Source organism: Loxodonta africana, chromosome 1 (genome assembly GCF_030014295.1).
Source record: "Loxodonta africana isolate mLoxAfr1 chromosome 1, mLoxAfr1.hap2, whole genome shotgun sequence".
Lineage (NCBI taxonomy): Eukaryota > Metazoa > Chordata > Mammalia > Proboscidea > Elephantidae > Loxodonta > Loxodonta africana.
The window spans coordinates 223,918,699-223,938,445 of NC_087342.1; the positions used below are offsets into that span (position 1 = coordinate 223,918,699).

General features: G+C 39.6%; 1 protein-coding gene across 20 annotated transcripts in view; it reads right to left on the minus strand.

The window, feature by feature from the left end:
- The window catches only part of IPCEF1 (interaction protein for cytohesin exchange factors 1), a 319,466-nt gene that overhangs the window by 47,181 nt on the left and 252,538 nt on the right, over positions 1-19,747 (minus strand). For all 20 annotated transcript variants that reach the window (XM_064292423.1, XM_064292503.1, XM_064292438.1 and 17 more), the window contains 2 exons: positions 5,589-5,695; positions 5,162-5,269 (listed from right to left, as the gene is read on the minus strand). In XM_064292423.1, coding sequence (XP_064148493.1) covers positions 5,162-5,269; positions 5,589-5,695 — 215 coding nt within the window. The remainder of the gene's footprint in view (positions 1-5,161; positions 5,270-5,588; positions 5,696-19,747) is intronic.

The window sequence follows — 19,747 nt, forward strand, 5'->3', positions numbered from 1 at the left end:
AATAACAGTTTGAGAAACTGTTGACAAAATTGGAATATGGATGATAGATTCGAGTATTATATCTATACAGTGATTACTGTCAGGAAAGAAACTTGGTCTTAGAGAAAATGGCGGGATGTTAACAAGACTCAAAAGGAGATGTCTAAGCCAGCAAGCAGGTTGGCTTGCGACAACTCTATGGATGACAAAAATAGACAATGTGACTCAGTGGATCAGAGGGAGGGAGTTTATTGCTCACAGCGAACAGCAGGAGTATCAACATGGTAGTGCTACTTCCTTTGCCCCCTTCCATGGTGCAACATAATGGTCCCAGGTTGCCACCACACACACGGGGGATTGTACCACATCAGAGAAACACAGGGCTAAGAATTCATCACCATTTGTAACAAGCAACAAATAAATCAACACCCTCCCCTGAGAGAAAGCAGTCATGCTGTGGTCCTCATGGGGTCAGACAACAGACATTCTTAACTGACTTTGTGACTAGCTATAGAAACAGTTCAGGGTCAGAAGATAGTTCAGCCTTGAAGTTTGGCAAAGTAACCAAGGATGTCCAGATATGCTCAGGCCCACGGTGGACAGCCTTTCCCAATAATTCACCTCTCAGCCCTATATATTCTTGGCCAAACTAAAATACCCACATGACTATGTCACCCCATCAGCAATTTGGATTAGTCATAATGACAAGGGCTAGGGGCAAATTTGTTCAAGAGTTGATTAAGCCTATTATTAACAGAATACTGATTTGCAGAATGAGGTCAATCTGAAGCACTGACCTCAGCCAAGCACTCCAGGATCCCATACTTAACTGAATAAGTCCCTGAGAAGGCTGTGTTGTTGTTGTTGTTGTGTACCATCAAGTTGATTCTGACTCATAACGACCCTATTGGACAGAGAAGAACTGCCCCATCGGGTTTCCTAGCCTGTAATCTTTACGGGAGGTGATTGCCAGGTCTTTTCTTCCACAAAGCTGCTGGTAGGTTCAAACTGCAGACCTTTATGATAGTAGATAAACGCTTAACCATTGTTCCACCAGGAGTCCTCCTCCCCGCCCCCCCAAAAAAAACCCGTTGCCTTTGAGTTGATTCCAACTCCTAGCGACTCTATTGGACAGAGTAGAACTGTCCCATAGGGTTTCCAAGGTTGTAAATCTTTATGGAAGCAGACTGCCATATCTTTTTCCCACAGAGGGACTAGTAGGTTCAAACCACTGACCGATTAGTTAGGAACCGAGGGCTTAACCACTGTACCACCAGAGCTCCTCAAGAGGAGTAGCAGGTCTTCTTTCAGATACCATTTAGTATCCTTTCACATAGTGTGGATGGATTATTCTACCTGATTGGTGGTATTAAGCCAAACATAACAGGAGGTGTTGGTAACCATACATACCCCTCTCTATTCATCCAGAACACAGTCTAAGGCAATCTAGGACTCATTACAGTCAGGGAGTTTAGTCTTACCTCCTAATGTTCTATGGCTTGCTCTGTCTCATAGGCTATGGTGGCTGAAGTTAAGGACGGGTGCTTGACCTGTCCCTAGAATGCGGACTCTGAGGCCAGGGAACAGTCCTTGCATTGTGGTATGGAAACAGGGAGCAGTGCATCCCTCAGGTAGGAGAGTCCTCTCGACCTGGGGGCCTCACAAAGGAAACACGATTCGAGGAATGATGTCATTGCTAATAATTACAGGCAGACATAGATGGGCCAAACAGCAACACACACAATGAGAGTAATTGAGGAACCCAGAGCTATGGTCTCAGCACCTTTTGTAGCAAGCAGTACCCAAGCCTTCCCCGGAGCAAGCAGTCATGCAGTGGTCCATTCTGTGGGTGCCTTGACCTCCTTAATTGCCTATGTGATTGGCTACAGACATGGTTCTGGTAAGAGATCCTGCAGTTTGCACAGTCAGCAAGTATGTTCGGGGTCACGTGGGGCCTGCAGGGGACTGCCTCTTCCAATAGTGATCTACTCCTTATTCCTTGGAAGGAGGGATTTATTCCTAGGAAATACATACTGAAATATTTAGGGGTAAACAGTTAACTTAATCTTAAATGGTTCAAAAGACAATGTATGTGTATTTGTGTGTATGTGTATTTGTGTGTATGTGTATTTGTAGGGGGAGAGAGAGAAAGAGGGAGGGCACTAAAGGCAGAGCAAACAGGGTAAAATATTAACAGTAAGTGAATCGGGGTCAAGGATATACAAGTGTTCTTTGTACTACTACTATACGTGTATCTTCTCTGAAGCTGAAGTTTGAAATTGCCAAAACAAAGTTTTTTTAATCTAGCGTTCTTTTCTCCTTTTAGTACCAACACTTCTTTTCCTCTTCACCAAAATCTAATATAAATAACAGCAACAATTACTAATTACAAAGCTTATTCTTTTTCCCGTGTTCTCCCCTCTTATTTGGATATATCGAACCCACATTTGCATGTGCCTAAACCAATGTCGTACAGTCTGTTTCCCATACATGTTAGCTTTACAACAGAGGTAGGGGTGGCAGTGATCCACTTGCTTCAGGAAAAATTCACTAATTCTGAGAATTGGGTAAAAAATAAAATACCGTTATCTAGAAATAAAGAATATAAAAAGTACTGCAAAGACAGTCTTTGCTTTTCTTTTTACAGTTTTTCTAAGTTATGAATGATTTAAGAATAAGAAGGGAGGAAAAGGGTGAAGGAGGGAGAGAAAGTTTGGGTTATAACATATTCTTCTAAGGAAGCATCACTAACATGCCTATGATAATTATAATACAATTCTTCTTGAGTGATGTACAAAATGCAAGAGCATATTAATAATATCTAAAGAGAGCAACGTCTTGAGATTAGGAAAAAAAAAAACTCTGAGGGGTGCTGGTGATCTTACACATGAAGGCCCTCACTACAGTTCTGACACACGGAAGATGCTCAGTTAATGTGTGTTAACATGGAATCGGAAATGCTCACTACCTTTGCTCTTTCCTTTCAGCTAGAAAATCTGGAAGTGGAAACTGTTCCATTGCCATAACTGGGTCTCACGCTATTAAGGCCCTCTTGGAGGTTAGAAGCCACCATCTATGCGGAAGCAGGTCGCCGTGTGAATATGTGGGAGGCTCTGGAGTCCTAGGAAAGTGCCTGCTTCTGAGTCATCACAACTCTTTCCTCTCTGGCGACTCAGTTCTGCACCGTAGAGGGGCATCCAAACGATATCAAGCACTCAGAAGGCAAGGAATACGCCGCATTCCCTCATGAGTACAGCTGTGTATATAATCCCACGGAAGACGCCCAATGGGACTGAAACACACTGTGGTACATGAATTGAGGCCATCATAGAAGATGGTCTTCTGTATGTGATATTTTGTGTTCAAGCAAATATTTATGACCTCATCAAAGAGAAAACCATCGATTACTGAATCCACCTTATATATATATATATTTTTTTTTTTTTAGTAACACGTAAAGTGAATGCTACCTCTGATCAAAGCACCTCATGGGAATTCCAAATCATTCTAGTCTTCTGTGAGGGATTAGATTACTCTATATTTGACCTTTAACGTTCACCTGAAAGTCTTCATCTGGTTAAGAGATCGTTTCTACCTCCATTTCTTGTTTTTTTTTTTTTTTTTTTTCAAGAATAACATCTCTCTTACCTTATCTCCATAATTGCAAGGAAAGGGAAGAGATTAGCATAAAAATTAATCTGAAACAGAGTAATGTGTCCCCTGCAGAAAGATTAACTCTTGGGCATTGCAAGTACTTCCTAAGAGTCTTAATGGGCGATTTTCCATTCTTAGGCTTTCAGTGGTTTGCTGCCAGTTCTAACTGTGCAACCCCGTTGCTCCCCGCTAAGTAGTCACAAAAGATAATAGTCATCCAATGAGCTCATCATTTCCTCCATGCAGGAAGTCACCCATTAAAATGTACTCTTCCTTACTCAGTAGTTTCTCCATACCGCATGTTCCCTTTACATATGATTTTCTTCTTTTTAACTCAGCTCACAATACATATGCCTTTTGAATCAGTGTGATACTATGACAGATTTTTCTTGTTGATTGCCAGAACAGTTGAAACTTTTTAAAAAATATATAGCTCCCATAAACTTAATCTCAAGACAGGAAGACTCAAATGACCATATAGAAAAAATCAAGATCTACTTTTTAATCCTAAGTAGCTACTTGGACATGAAATGGTAGTGATGGCCCAAATATATTTCCCTAAAGAATGTGTTTGTATAATGTCATCACCAATGTTTTCGTCTTTCCGATCTCTGCTAAATGTCAAGATTCCCTTTGTAAACTGTCACTCTTCAAAGCAGATTCTCTAAGATAGTTCTCCTCTTTGGCTGGTTTTCTTTAGTATGAAATACAGGAAAGATTGGCAATCGCTCCTTTTATCTGATCCATGTAGACAGCCAACTCGTACGGCCTGGGCCAAAAAGCTCTCCACTTTGAGCCTTTGTCTGCATTGATGAAATGCATCAAGTGTACCATAATTACCTATGAAAACGCAAATAGATAACAAGATGCCAGCTTTCCTTCTAAGAGCATTCTTGAGCCTACAAGCTGCCAGCAGACTCAGTTATAAAATCTGTATCCCTTCTTCAATATAGCAAGGCACAATTATGCAATGGACATGCAAATGCAACATTTCAGGAAGACAGCTGTTATGGATCGGAAAAACTGAATTTACTGTTTCAGATCCAGCTGGCTGTAGTTATGTGGACTGAACCCAGGCATCTACTGAATGAGGAAGAAAAAGCTAAGTCAAGATAAGTGCTTTAATATTTCCTTCTGATGAAGTCTCTTGTTTGTCTCTACTAATTACAAATATTATGTCCCAGCATGGATGTGTATTATGTTTAATTTTTTTTTACATTTTCTGATCAAAGGAATTGAAACCAGGGCCTTAAAAATATTTAGAATGTTAAATATGTTTGTGTACATATATACATAGTAATGCATTTCCTACTAGAGCTTCCAGAAGTAAAATGGATAGTTCAAATAAAACACAGTAAAGGAGAATGAAATATTTGTACATAAAGCACCAGAGAGGAAAATTCTTGCTTTTAATGGACTTCAATAATGTGAGTTCTCTCAAAGAATGATGTAGTACTGCTTTCAGCTCATAAAGCTGTTTCTCAACAATCTTCTTTCTGCCTAGCGACCAGCTCTTAAAATGAGTTACCTGCCATGTGGTTGAGAGCTACATCGTTTGGATGTGGGACCTAATCCGTCTTTTCCTACAGATGTCATTGGGGTGCACAAGGCTCTTCCATTCCGTCTTCGAGACTCTCTACGGAACACACAAGGACGGAATTAATTTCAAAGATGAGACATTCTAAAGTAATTAATAAATACATGTGTTTTCAACATTTTTCATTCTAAACAATATCTGCATGTAAATGTGCTGGAACTACCTTCTAATTCCATGGCAGGTAGAGCAGTAACCACTCCAACTCATGAGATGAGGAAAATATAATGCTTTCCTTTTTGTTCTTCTTTCTTATTTCTCCTTCACCCTTATGGGTGGAATTTCTTCCCTGTTCTGGCATCCCAGTGATGCATACTGTAGCTGTGAAGTGGAAGATTTACTTCTTCATCTAATCACTTACTGTGGAAATTCTGGCTCCTCGTGCCCCAAGTAGGTAGTACCCTTTTCTCCTTCAATCTCTGACTTCAGTGTTATTTTTCTTCTGTCTCCTCCTCTTCCTGCCAATCGCTAGAAAAGAAAGAAGAGAGAGGATGAGACTCAGCTGGGGCAGAGTGAGTCACCAGGGTCCAGCTTCCAACGCCCTACCTGGAGGCCACACAGGGATATTCAGTCATACTTGCATCTCAAACCTTTGGCTGTAATATTCTGGATCCACCTTAGCAATTTGATGACATTGAAAAGAAGGGTTTAGTGAAGAGGTTAAAAGCTTGAGCTTTGAAGTCAGAGAGATCTGTGCCCAACTACACATTCTGACATTTTCTACCTTTCAGACTTCGAACAACATATTTAACCTTTCTTAATTTCAGTCTTCTCTTCTTAAAAATGTGAATAATAGTAGCAATCTTTCTGGGTTGTGGGCAGAATTAAATGACATAATGAATATAAAGAGCTCCCTATTTGTAGCTAAAATTAAAAATGAAAACCATCAATGTCAAAAAGACAAGGCAACGTTGATGAATTCACTGGAAATCTCCTTTGATCACCACTGGGACAAACTCCTGAGAGACTCAATGTAACCAGGAACCAGCTTCCCAAGCAGACAGAGGAAGGGATCATGGAGCTCTTGGGAGAAGGCAGGAAGCTTTCAAAGTGGAACCTCCAGTAATGATGGCATTCCAGCAGTGCCATCAAAAGAGGCAGTACTCTTAATTTGCTTACTGGGAACATTTCTCAACACTGAAATAGGCAACTGGAAGTTTTAAAATAAACTCTACTAAAACACAACTTTAAGTTGGTGAGAGGATATTCATGCCCTTGGATAATCTAACTTGTGTTGTGAAAACTGATGTCCGTTCACTTGCAAATTTCACTATTGAAAAGGCAAACTTAGCTTATTTACTATTACCTAAAAGATGCAGGATCCCTCCTGAAGCAGTGATTAGGCACTCACCAGCTAACCCAACGGCTGGCAGTTCAAATCCACCAGCTGCTCAGCAGGAGAAAGATGTGGCAGTCTGTTCCCATAAAGATTTATGGCCTTGGAAACCCTGTGAGGCAGTTCTACTCTGTCCTACAGGGTCCCTGTGAGTCAGAATCTATTCAACGGCAGTGGATTTAGTTTGGGTTTGGTAATGCAAATAAAATTCTGTTCCTAAAGCTATGGAAGCATGCCATCATGATGCAGGATCCAGGCAAAAGTCTAAATTCAGAACCATAGACAGCCTATAAGGAAAATGCAACTAAGGTACAAAGTCCCTCTGAAAAGGATCTGTCTGACTATTCTTGAGAATTTATCACAAAGCCCCCAATGCATTAAAAGTCCTTACATACATTTATATGTTTGGAAGCTAAAAACCAGACAGATTGGTAAAAAAAAAAAAAAAAAAATTTTTTTTTTTTTTTTTAAATGCTCGGGCTAAATGTTTCATTCAAAATGCATAGAAATGACCAGATATGTGCTGCACCTCTTATGCAGCAGAGATAATGAGTTTATACAGACATATTCTGTTTATTGGTGATTATCAAGACGAGATGGCCAACTAGAGATTTGTCCAGCTTTCATCGTGAGTACCGTAGAAATTGGTATTATCCCTTCTTGTCAATTAAGCTTGGGTAGAACATGGTAGCCTGGGTCCTGTGTCATGGTGGGTATGCTTCCATGCCAGGGCTATGCTGTTCTTGAGGTTGACCATAACTATGAAGTTGTTGCGGACAGAATCACTACTACCGTTGTCATAGAAATATCCATCAACAGAAATTTTTTTTTTTTGAGGTATCTTTACTTTCATTGTAGAAACATCCAGATCCTTGCCTAGATTCTCCCCATAGTTCTTTTCTCACGGCCCTATTGCTTAGGCTAGGGGAAGGTGTGGAGACACACGTGAAGCTTCGTCAGTGCCTCTACCACTGCAGCCCTAACCAGTGTAGTGTCCCCTGTTTGAGATTCTTCAGGATCCATAGTCACAGAATAAGGCGTCTAGATTGCTTTTAAGATCACTGTCGTTAAGGCCTAAAGACCTAAAGAAACAAGTCAATTAAAGGGTCCAACTTTGGGACAGCCATTCAGGAGCCAGTTGAATTTCATTAGAAATAATTTCAACCCACAGTCATTGTTTTCTACTAAGATCAAAACATGAAAAATGTAATGAATCACATACACGACTATACCAAATGCCAAAAGCTTAGTATGCTACAATGTCTAGCAAATTTTCCAGCTCTTGTCATGCAATGCTGTGGCATTTCTTAGAAGATTAGACAGATGGGTCAAGTTCAATTTAAGTCAACAAACACGATTGTGTTCTAGGCCCCAGACTAGGTCCTTGGTTACAAACATAAGGACCGTTACACAGCAATTTTAGGATTGTGCGTCGTATAGGCAGAAGGTGAGTTGAAGGTATATCCTATAACAACAAGGTCCTTTTCAAATACCATTGGTTCACTGCACATGTGTTTTAAAGGGATTTTAAGAGCTCACAAATAGTTAAAATTAAATATATCAATATTTGAAAACATTTCCTTATAAAAATCTATGACAAAAAGACTCTAGGCCCTGAGCACATATTCAGAGATTAGTTCTCCAGGGTTCTTCCCATCACGCATTTAAGAAAAATTTAATAGTATACTTTTTCCACCTACTTTGCATTTCCTATAACCTTGTAGTAAGAACTCCATTAAAGTCTGCACTAGAAATTAAAGTTGACTTCACTTAAACTTCACAAAGGTATAGAGGGAATTCAGAGAGCTGGTGCTTCCCTGTACTTTGAGAGGGTCAGGTTTGCATTCCATAGCTAACTCACCTAGAAATCAATGCTTAAAGCTTTACTGTCTGCAGGTGCTAGACCCTACACCTTGGAAAAATGGACCTATAATCTCAGAAGGTACAAAGAATGAGCTTTTTCCTTCTCTTTCAACCTCCAGAAATTTTAGTAAGTCTCTGATTCATCCACATCCAAAAGAATTCCATGTTCTTGTGAGTAAAATAAAACCCTGTGGCGATAGATTAAGATGATTCTAAAGCATACTAATGGGTTTAAGGCAATGCAAAGGTTTGTTATTTATTTGGGAAAAAAATGAGTTAAGAATCAAATCAATAATCAAGCCACAACGGATGTACCCTGATAGAATGGGAGATAAATGTGGAACAGACCCTCAAAATCCTATTAAGAAAAAAAAAAAAAAAAAACAGACTTACTGGTCTGTTTGAGACTGGAGGACTCTCTAAGTCTATTGTCTATTGCCCTGAGATATTCTTCAAACCTTGAACTGAAACTCACCCCTGAGGTCACCTCGTAGCTAAATAACAGATTGGCTCACAAAATAATGAATATTGCCGATAAGTGCTCCTTTAAAAAATCACCTATATGAGGCCAAATAGTCAACAATTACTTTCAAACATAGATGAGAATGTAAAAGGGCAGGGAAACTAGATTAATGGAAATGGACAAACCAGAATGGAAACCAACGAGAATGTTCATGCCTTGTGAAGAATGCAACCAATGTCCCTGAACAATTTGTGTAGAAATGGTTGAATGAGAACCTAGCCTGCTGTGTAAACCTTCACCTTAAACACAATGCAATGTTATTTAAAAAAAAAGAAATAAAGACTAGTCAAACCAGTGTGAAGCACTAAAGGAAAGAGCTTGCTAATTTTTAGAATTATTTTGCAGTTACACCTCTCTGGCACTCAGAAAAATTAGCTGGAATTACTACTTTTTATCTAAAGAAATTATCTCTAAAAAGTGTCCAGGTATTTTGAAGTGCAGGTAGCAAGCTATTCAAAGCTGCAAAGGTTCTATAGAATCTATCAGATCAGAAACAGAACCTACCTAAAGCCACAATCAAGCTCACAATCAAGCTCCACTAGAAAGTTTTACCACTCTGTGTATCAGTAAAACTTCTGTCTTTGTGGAAATGATTAAAAAAAAAAAAAAAAAAACTGGACCAATTCTATGTTAGTGTAAAAATTGCTCATTGCTAATCAGAACAGTCCCAAGTATTTCAATGGAAATATGGAGGTGTTTATAGTTTTCAGACCATGTGTCTTCATTTTTGGTTTTGAAAGAATGGTAACGTTAATCTATCTCAACAGACTAGAACGTATGTTCTCGTAAGGAAGGATACTCACAATTTTTACTTTAAGTGAACTTGCCTCTGTCTGTAAATGTACATTTAGGTATCATTTAAAAGTATTTCATGAATCGGATATAGTTTACTTGTCAGACCATAATCATGTGAATGAAAATGCAGCTAGTACAATTGAAAAAGAGATTTTGTGCTTAAATTTCAGCCAATAGTATGACATTCTCAGCAACATATGCGCTGTAAAAAAAAAAAAAAAAAAGAGGAGTACGTATATGTTTTATAGTTTCCAAGGGATCACAGAGCCCCTTGTGGAAACGGTGAGGAAAATTCATCATGGTATTGCCCATACACTGTAGTAGAAATGTTTAAAAAAGCAATGAAAATCTTTAATGAAAAAGTGATTTGAAACATTGCCTACCACTTTCTTCTTGCATTGCAATTTGGTTTTTGAAAGGCAGTAATTCTTGATAACAGGCTATCACATTTGCTTTCAAGTCTCTCAAAAGAGATTTTCTGTTGTTTTGCTTCAAATGCATAAATGTTTTATTTAATTAGCATTACCCACTAATGCCAGAAAATTGCCAGTGAATAAACAGGGCTATGAAATGCCAAATGGAAATGAGAGAAGGGCTACGAATGGAAGAAGATGTAAGATTAAAAAAAAAAGGGAGGGAAAAAGAGACAAGTACTTTCCCAAGAGCCTGGGTAAAACTGAACAAAGTCTACATACACTAAGGAATGGGAGCAACTTCCTTAACTCGGGTGCAGCCAAGCTGCTTTAAGTAATGAATACCCGAGAGAAGCATGAGGAGGCTGCCTTGTGTGGCCTGATGACTGTGATTTCACCACCCAAGTGGGGAACAAAGCAGAGGATCTCTAGGCGGGAGAGGAGCTATTATTTTGCCCATTTCAGGAGGGCAGAAGTGACCCAACAGTACACGATATTTGCAAATTTCAAATGCCTCATAAAAAAATCTTGTTGCCGTTGAGTTGATTTTGACTCATGGTGACCCCGTGTGTGCATGAGTAGAACCGTACTCCGTAGGGTTTTCAATGGCTTATTTTTTGGAAGTACATCACCAGGCCTTTCTTCCAAAGTACCTCTAAGAGGACCTGAACCTCCAACCTTTCAGGTAGAAGCCATGAGTGTTAACCCTTTGCACTACCCAGGGACTCCATTTCCTAGAACCTCAGGAGGTGGCCTTCTGGGTGCAGAGATGCTTTTTACATTTCGTGTCCAGTTATGGCCGCATTGTCACCACCTCACACTGTTATGACCCCAGAACAACCAAATCTCGAAATTAGCTGGCGCCCCTTCTAATATGAAAGTGCTAGGGGAGATTTGACTTCCAAGGTTATTCATGGTTCTGAGCCAGGAAGCCCGGGAGAAGGCTGTGGCAGTCTGCTTCTGTAAAAATTACAGTCTTGGGAACCCTGTGGGGCAGTGCTGCTCTGTCCTATAGGGTCACTACGATTTGGAATCAACTGGACAGCAGTGGGTTTGGACTTAGGAAGGCCCAGTTAGAGACTTGCAGTCTTCATTAAGCCCTCAAAGCATTTCCAAGTCAGAGCTGAGCTGTGGATCTCACTGATGTTTGAGTGACATTTGGGTTCTAACTTTCCCCAAGTAAGAAAAAGCAAATTTCATGAAGTTTTTATTACACTGCATAACCTTGAGATGCCAGACTAAATGTTACAGTTTTCCTGGCAGAGTAGCACATGTGACTTTTCTCTGGTCATCACCCAAGACATCACGGTTTAAAATCAGTGGACATTATTGTCTCAGGCTTCTGACTCTCAGAGACTCCCTAAAGAGGAGTTCCCGTTTATAAAGTAAATTTGGGTAAAATAGCCAGATAGGTGTTTCAGAATGCCTGTTCTTTCTTTGTCTACTCTCTGATGTTTTTTGTTTATCCATTTGTTTTTTGACAGGGTTCTTGTGTTATTGTTGTTGTTTGTTTAGTTGTTGTTCTTCAGGACTTTTCGCTTCTGCCTTGATATTTGTCATCATGTAGATACATTTTCCCCAAAATAAGGAGAATTTGTGCTCAATTGCTAACCTAAAAGCTGGTCATTCAAAACTACCCAACAGTACTCTGGAAGAAAGACCTGGTTATCTGATTCCATTAAGATTACCGCTGAGAAAACCCTACAGAGCAGTTCCATTCTGTAATACATAGGGTCCCTATGAGTTAGAATTGACTCAATGGCAATAGGTTTTACCACTCCTTTGGAGTTCCTGGGTGGCCCAAAGAGTTAAGGTACTCAGCTGCTAACTGAAAGGTTGGAGGTTCAAGTCCACCCAGAGACACTTCAGAAGAAAGCCCTGACAATCTACTTCTGAAAAATCAGCCACTGAAAACCCTATGGAGCACAGCTCTACTCTGACACACATGGGGTCACCATGAGCTAGAGCTGACCAGACAGCAGCTGGTTACTCTCCTTGCTCTATTTTCTCTACTGAATGAATTTCCTTCTGTAATGATCAGTGTAGGGGGTCAGTCCCATCAGAATGAAGTGAAAAATTGAAATATGCCTGTGGTCATGGCTTGAAGTCATGGTTTGGGGTCACTTCTATTCCCCAGTTCATCAAATAACAGCTCCCACCTCTTCATCATTTAGACTACAGGACAAGCTAGAATCCAGTCTCCAGTATTCTATTACCAGGAAACCATCAGAAGATTCTTGTTCCCCCTGTGTCTATGCAGGTGGTGAACCTGACTCCCACTCCTGCTGCACCCGCAGGGGTCCATTCAGAAAGCAGGAAGATAACAAGGCCTTCCTGGTACTAGTCTTGGCTGTGATACGATTTGTTCCGGTCTGCCCCCAGGCTCATGCAGTGTTCTGACTCCACGGGGAGCTACTGCTGATCACTGCTGTATCAGCTCAAAACTCATTTGCTTTATGGAAATTCATGGCGTTAATTTCTCAAGGGGCTGGAGAGAACCAGTAGGCCTCCTACCCAGCTGGGAACTTTCCATGCAAGCTGCTGAAGCTATCTATATAAATTAGGTTCAAATAACACCAAGTTATTTTCAGAATTTATCAACTCAGTCTTGCAAATAGTAGAATCTGGCACCTGTTCTCAGGATTCCCTTGCTGCCTGTGAATCAATCGTATACTTCTATGTGGATTGGGAAAAATAATAACAATAAGAAAAAAACAACTGCGTTTATCTGCATAATTGCCCAGTGATTTTTGCTTTGTTTTAATAAACTCCATCTATCTACTAGGGAAGTGGGTTTGGGTTTTTATTTACTAGGGAAGACAAAAAAAATTGGGGGTGGAGTTAATCCTGATTTCATGATTCCTTTTTCACTTTTATTATGAAATCCTTCCTTCTCTAAGAATGAATTAGATTTTATCATGGACAAATTCTTAAATTGTGCTTACAAGTACAATTTCTAGTAATGGTTGATGATCCCTACATTTGAAGTAAAATCCTTACAACAAAAAAGTCCAGTGAAATCTAGGAACTGAGTCCCTTGAGATTGCTTTTAGGAAGCAGCTTGGCCCATAACCATGGATAAAACCCATTGCCATCAAGTCTCTTTCAACTCATGGAGACCCTGTGTGTTACTCCATAAGGGTTTTCTTGGCTATCATCTTTATGAAAGCGGATTACCAGCCCTTTCTTCCCCTGAGCTGCTGGGTGGGTTTGAACCATCAACCTTTAGGTGAGCAGCCAGTCACAAACTGCTCGCGCCACCCAGGCTCCTTGTACTAAAGGATAAAGGATATGCACATAAAAATATCTCTTTTAAGATATTATTTTTTTCATAGCAAGACTCAAGCTGCCAGTAGGAAACTGGAATATCAATTTGATTGCTGCTTTCTTACTGATCCTGACGAGCACTGAAGTCATCACGCTGGGAGTTGTCTATCCAGGCTGGTTTCTCACTTGGAAACAGCTAGAGATGGAGCAGTAAGACACTGTGAGGAAAAAGACTACCTTATGCTTAATGTAGGGCTGAGCAAAAGGAAAAGAGAATTTAGTAAATGGCACTCTCTGCCCCAGGTAATAATTATGTTATTTCTGACATTAATCACCCCAGCTCTGTTTTTGCACACTGTGCAGGTTTCTATGTAAAAACCAAGAAATTCATGTTAAGTTGGATCTATACACGTAGGTCAATTTGACTTTATTATGTTAAAAAAATAAATAATAGGTGTTTTGACCTATGGGTATAAGACTCTCATGTTAACATGAAATAAACAATATCAAAGACACCCACTAACAAATGTAGCTTGACCTTTAGTGCCCACTGTTTGAGAAAATCTTTAATGGAAAAACTAAAACTTCAGTAATACTTTTAAATGTGTCTTTTATTTCTCATAAGAATATCTACATTCATTTGGAAAAGAGCTCTACACGCATTCTTGGACCGTATTTATTTAGTCATGGCCTGATTAACGTACGAGTTCTCAGACTTTGGGGGAAAATTCCGCAGTTGCTCCAAAGTCAGAGGCCCACTGTGATTTTTAAGCTGACTTGGTTAAATTTTCTGTTATCAGTCAGGTGCTTTGCGATATATGGCATACTTTACAACAACCACCCCCACTCCCAATACACACACACACACACACACACACACTCACACACACACACAGTAAAACAGAGCCTTGGATATTATATGTCTATTGTGATCAAAATAGAAAGTAAGAAATAAAACAAATGTTATCAGGTGTTTTACTCCTTATTTAAAAGTCCAGAATCAATTCGATCTTTTTATTTTTTTTTGCAAACTTGTTTTTTACATTATATACTTTGGAAATAAACTTAAAATGAAAATGAAATTAGAAACTACTTTCAACCACACATTCTCATTTTAAATCTCTATCTGAAGTTCAAATAGTCGTTCTCTCCACCCACACCATCAATTTCACCGAAAAGTTTGGATGGCCATAAGTCCTGAATCCATTAAGTTTATAATTTAATACTCTTACCAAAGAAATCACAATGTTGAGCATAGCTCTATGTAAGTCAGTATATAAATTCCCATGAAATACAGAAGTAGAAAAATCCCAGTTTCCACTAAGTCATCTTTCTCCTGGCAGTGCATTTTCTCATCTTTTCAACTACTTAACTAATAATTCTGGAACCTTAAAACAAGTGAGCTTGTCGTTGTCATTTTGTTATACTAAATGAAAAAACATTTCACAGGTGGAGCTTTAAGGAAAGGAATTAACCTTCTCAATCAAATGTTAGCAAATAGAAAAGTGGAAAAAAAGTGTGAGTTTAAACATCAGGTGCTCAGTCACTTGTCATGAATTTTTTTGTAGTATTAGTGATATGTTTTTGCTTTCTAAAGATAATTTTCATTAGAAAAGATGTGCTGCAGGTTTTAATTACTTTTGAAATTCAGGTCGCTAAGAGCACTTATGTGAAAAGCTAACTCATAATGTTTCAGTGAAAAAACCAAAACATCATGAATGTATTTGCTTAAAGGAGATTCTCCGTGATTGGTTTAATTCAAGTGTTTTTTTTTAACTGATTCTTGCCCACAAAGTTCTTTTCTCCCCAACAGAGAGCTGGCAGCAGAGCTGTTCCTTCCATGCTCCGTAGCTTTAAGTCAAAGCTAACAATCAGCCCTTCTGCCCTGTGATACCGTTCTAGCAATTCACACTCCAGGGTCTGAGACAGGGACAGATCGCCCAGTTTCCTGAAAATGTTGAGGATGAAATGAAAGACACAGTCCTGCTGTTCTGCCTACGAATTCAGCTTCTCTGTCGGATTTCCTTTACAGGAGTCCAAATGCCTAAATAGCCCCAGTGCTGTTGGTGGAAATACCAACGGGAAGCATTAAAGAAAAAGTCTTCAATAGTTTATATGTTACAGATTTTGTATCCAAGTAAGTGAAAACATAACCACGTTTCAAAGGATAACATGAAACCCACAGATTCAACAGAGAGTACAACACACTTCATGGATCTGTTTTTAAGGTCTCCCCCCACATCTGCCTTTACTCCCTCCCTCCTATAAGTCAAAACGATTTGCCTGGGAATCTGACAGTCTCCTCTGTGCCTCTGCCTGGAACAGAGATCAATGACCATACTGTTTATTGCGGTGATACACCAAGACGGATGCTCACAAAGATACAGCGTTCTTTTCATTTTGATGGTCTGGGAGTTTTTCTTAATTTTTTTTGTTTGATTGTTTCTTTGTTGTTGTTGTTAACTAGTGTGTTATTCTCATCACAATGCCTTTTGCGCTGTTGAAAAACAAACGTCTGCACTTGCAGTAAAGCCTGAGCTATCATTTTGCACTTTACGCATAACCCCGGGTAGGACAGGATGGTCAGCTGTCACCTGCGAGAGAGTCATCTGCCAGATCACCACGGTCCCCTGTGCAGATCAAAACGTTCACCAGTACATCAGCCAGTGGCTGTTTCCCTACGTTAATTTTACCTTATTCCTATTTGACTGTTTAAAATAGTTGTATGTAAAAACATAAAGCTTTGCATTGTATTACTCTTGACGTGCCGGCATACATAAACATTTTGGGTCGTATTGTGGGTTTCCTGCATGTAACATATGATAATATATATAACTAATAAAGAAAACTTAATGTGGATACAAATCTAGATTTTCCCCTTGTCTGTCTCATTCCCACGTGACAACGGACCTGTTTACAAAGAATATTCAGGTAAATGCTGCAATGTAAATAAAGAGCCTAAATATCAGATTTGCTGAAACTAAGAAATGATTTGGGCACTATAAAAATACTTCAAGGAAAATGAAAGAATTGTGCTTTTTTCTTCATGAATTACTTCTGTTTTTAGAACCAAAGTATGTTCCTTAAGCTAGAACTGCTAACCAGATCACACAGAGGAAAAAAAAGCCTTTACTCTAAAGTTCATGCTTGAAAACATTTGTAGCTATGTTAACTTCTAGCCTTCTTTTTGAAAATGTATATACTGTAGTCTTAATGGCAGCAGATGGCCAGGCGTTTTCTTCCGCACTACCACAGGGTGGGTCCAAATCACCAACTTTTAGGTTAGCAGTCGAGAATAATCCATTTGCACCAGCCAGGGATACTGATACATTAATCAGTGAAATTCTTTGCAAGAAACAAAAAAGTTAAATAGAGTGAAACTCAGAGCATAATTGAAGTTGCTATAAATTTTGAATATGGAAGCAGTCTCAACATGAAAGCCATTTATGATAAAAACAGTTTCAAAATAACATTGGATAACTCCAGATTACACATTAAAAAGAGCTATTAACATGTCCCTTTTGAGAAGAAAAACCTATATCCAAATCCCAATATGTGCAAATCTCCGAATATCATTACCAGATGCAACTTCCTGAAGTTTTGATCTTGTTCTGCTCAAATCTTGGAATGGCATTCCATTATCTAACAAAGTCCAATAGCCTTTGGACTTTGTGTGAATATGCTACAATTTATTCATCCATTCTATTATTGGTGGTCATTTAGGTTGTTTCCAGTCTTTAACTATCACAGACAAAGCCAGTATGGACCCATCCTCTGGAGAACATATATAAGCCTTTCTCTTGGGTATATACCTAAGGATAGAATTGCTAGGTCATACAGCAGGTGTATAGTTAGAATGGTAGAGAATACCAAATGGTTTTCTAAAGTCACTTTATCAATTGATACTCCCTCCAGCAGTGTGTGAGAGTCCCAGTGCTATGCACCTTGCCAGCATTTAATGCTGTCAGTTTAATAATTTTAGCCTTCTTGGTAGTGTATGCTGATATCATATTATGGGATAAATTTGTGCTTCTCTGATAGTAATTCTGTTGAACATCTATCTTTTCATATCCGTATTGGCTATCTGAAAGCCCTTCCTTGTGATGTGTCTGCACAAGCTTTTAGCCTATTATTTTAGGCTTGTGTATCATTTTCTTACTGAGTTGTAGGAGTTCTTTATATTTTCTGGATATAACTCCTTGGTTGGGTGTATGTATTGCAAATATCTTTTTCCACTTGACTTTATCTTTGAAAGGCATATTTGGATGAATGAAAGTTCTGGATTCTATGCTTGTTTGTTTTTCTAGAAGGTTTTACTTTTTACAGTCTATACCCCATCTGAAAATGATTTCCGTATATAATATAAAGTAGGTGCCCATATTCACTGTTGTTTCCATATGGGCATTCAACTGATCCAGCACCATTTATCGAAAAGACTCTCTTTCCCCACTCTATAGCAGCGTATCTATGCTGCAATTCAGGCAACCTTATACGTGAGGGTCCATTTCTGTTTGATCTGTCCCATTGGTCTATAGAAACTGTATACACTGTAACCTTACAATGAGTTTCAGTTCTAGCAGCACCAGTCCTCCAACCCCGTCCTTCGTCCTCAAGATTGACCTTGCTATTCTTGGCCCTTTAAATTTCCATATAAATTTTAGAATCAGCTTGTTATTCTCTATAGAAAAGGCCAAGGGGATTTTGATTGGGATAAAATGTTACATGCTGGGGCTGGTCTCTAGTTTAGTTGACAGTGGCATAGGGTTTGACGGCTAAAATATGGAAGAATCTTCAAGTTTGCCTGGAGCCAGATTTTAAACAAACTTGAAGATCACTTAAGGAGGTCATACTTTATTCAGTGGACATTGAGTTGTACAAGACCTTTAAGCAGGTTAGTCAGATGACAAAATTTGTGTTTTTAAAAGACCGCCAGAAGACAGCAACCATGCCCAACTCCAGCCATCTAAATTCCCAGATATCTACCCTAAAGGTGGAGTTACGTTAGTATCCAGGTGCTGGGGAATGAGTTATTTCTTCTGGAACCCCAAAGCAGGGAAGTGTCTTCATGCCTAGGTTGGAGAGCGGGAGAGAGACTTCCCCATGAGTTAAACACAGCCAGCAAAGTGCTTCTTTCCAGTGCACCAATGTTCAACCTGAGGCTTGGTTTAGGAGGCAGGACAATGCTATCCTGTCTGGTTCAGTTTATGTCTGCAGGCAAGTCACGTAAGTGGCTGGGATATACTAGGGATGAGAGCAGATCCAATGGCTCTGGTCCTGGAGATGTGCCTGAATCACCACCCTCCACCCCACAATTACCCCACATGCACAAACCCCAGGTTGAGGCAGGGAACACACTTGGCACTGCAAGTGCCAGAGACATAACCCATCCAGAAGCCACACTGTACAAGAGAACTCACGTAAAGCAGAAACTTGTTAAAAGTTACTCAACCATGACTCAGACTCCTTCCTCTCAAACTTGTGACCCACATAACAGGAGCAATCAAGCAGCCCTGCGCAAGTACAGAAAGTTCTCTTCCAGAGTCAGGCTGGCTGCATTTTTAGGACAAGACTAAAAGAAAAACACTGTATGAGAAGAGGAAATGGGAATAGTAGCTAACCCACTTATCAAAAATAGGTGGCAGGAACAGCCTATTTAAACTCCATTTCATGTTGGGAAGAGAATATCTGGGTCTTTCTTATTTCCCACCCATCTCCCATGGGATGACAGGATTCATGAGGGCAGTCTGGTAGCCAGTCCAGCCTTTGCCTATTTCTTAGGCCAATTCTCTAGTCCACATCCTGACAAAGATTTTCCTGTTGTTGATGTTGTTGTTGTAGTGGGTGTGCGGTTTTTTTTTTTTTTTTGCTGTATCATGGAATTAATTGGAGATGCCTTTTGAAAAAGCAGAATAGGCCAGAATACCTAGAAGTATATGAGAATAGACCTCTTCCCTTATTCAGTCTGTTTTCCCATTCTGAACCAGCACTGGTGGTTCAGTGATAGAATTCTTACCTTCCATGTGGGAAATCTGTGTTCAAATTCTAGCCAATGACCTTCATGCATAGCCATCACCCATCTGTCAATGGAGGCTTGCATGTTGCTAAGGTACTAAACAAGTTTCAGCAGAGCTTCCAGACTAGGACAAACTAGGAAGAAAGGCCTGGTGATCTACTTCCTAAAATCAGCCAATGAAAACCCTATGGACCACAACGGTCCAAGCCACAACCAATCAGGAGGGTGGCACAGAACTGGGCAGGGTTTCATTCCATCATGCATGGGGTCTCCATGAATCGGAGGCCAACTCATCTGCAACAAATAACAA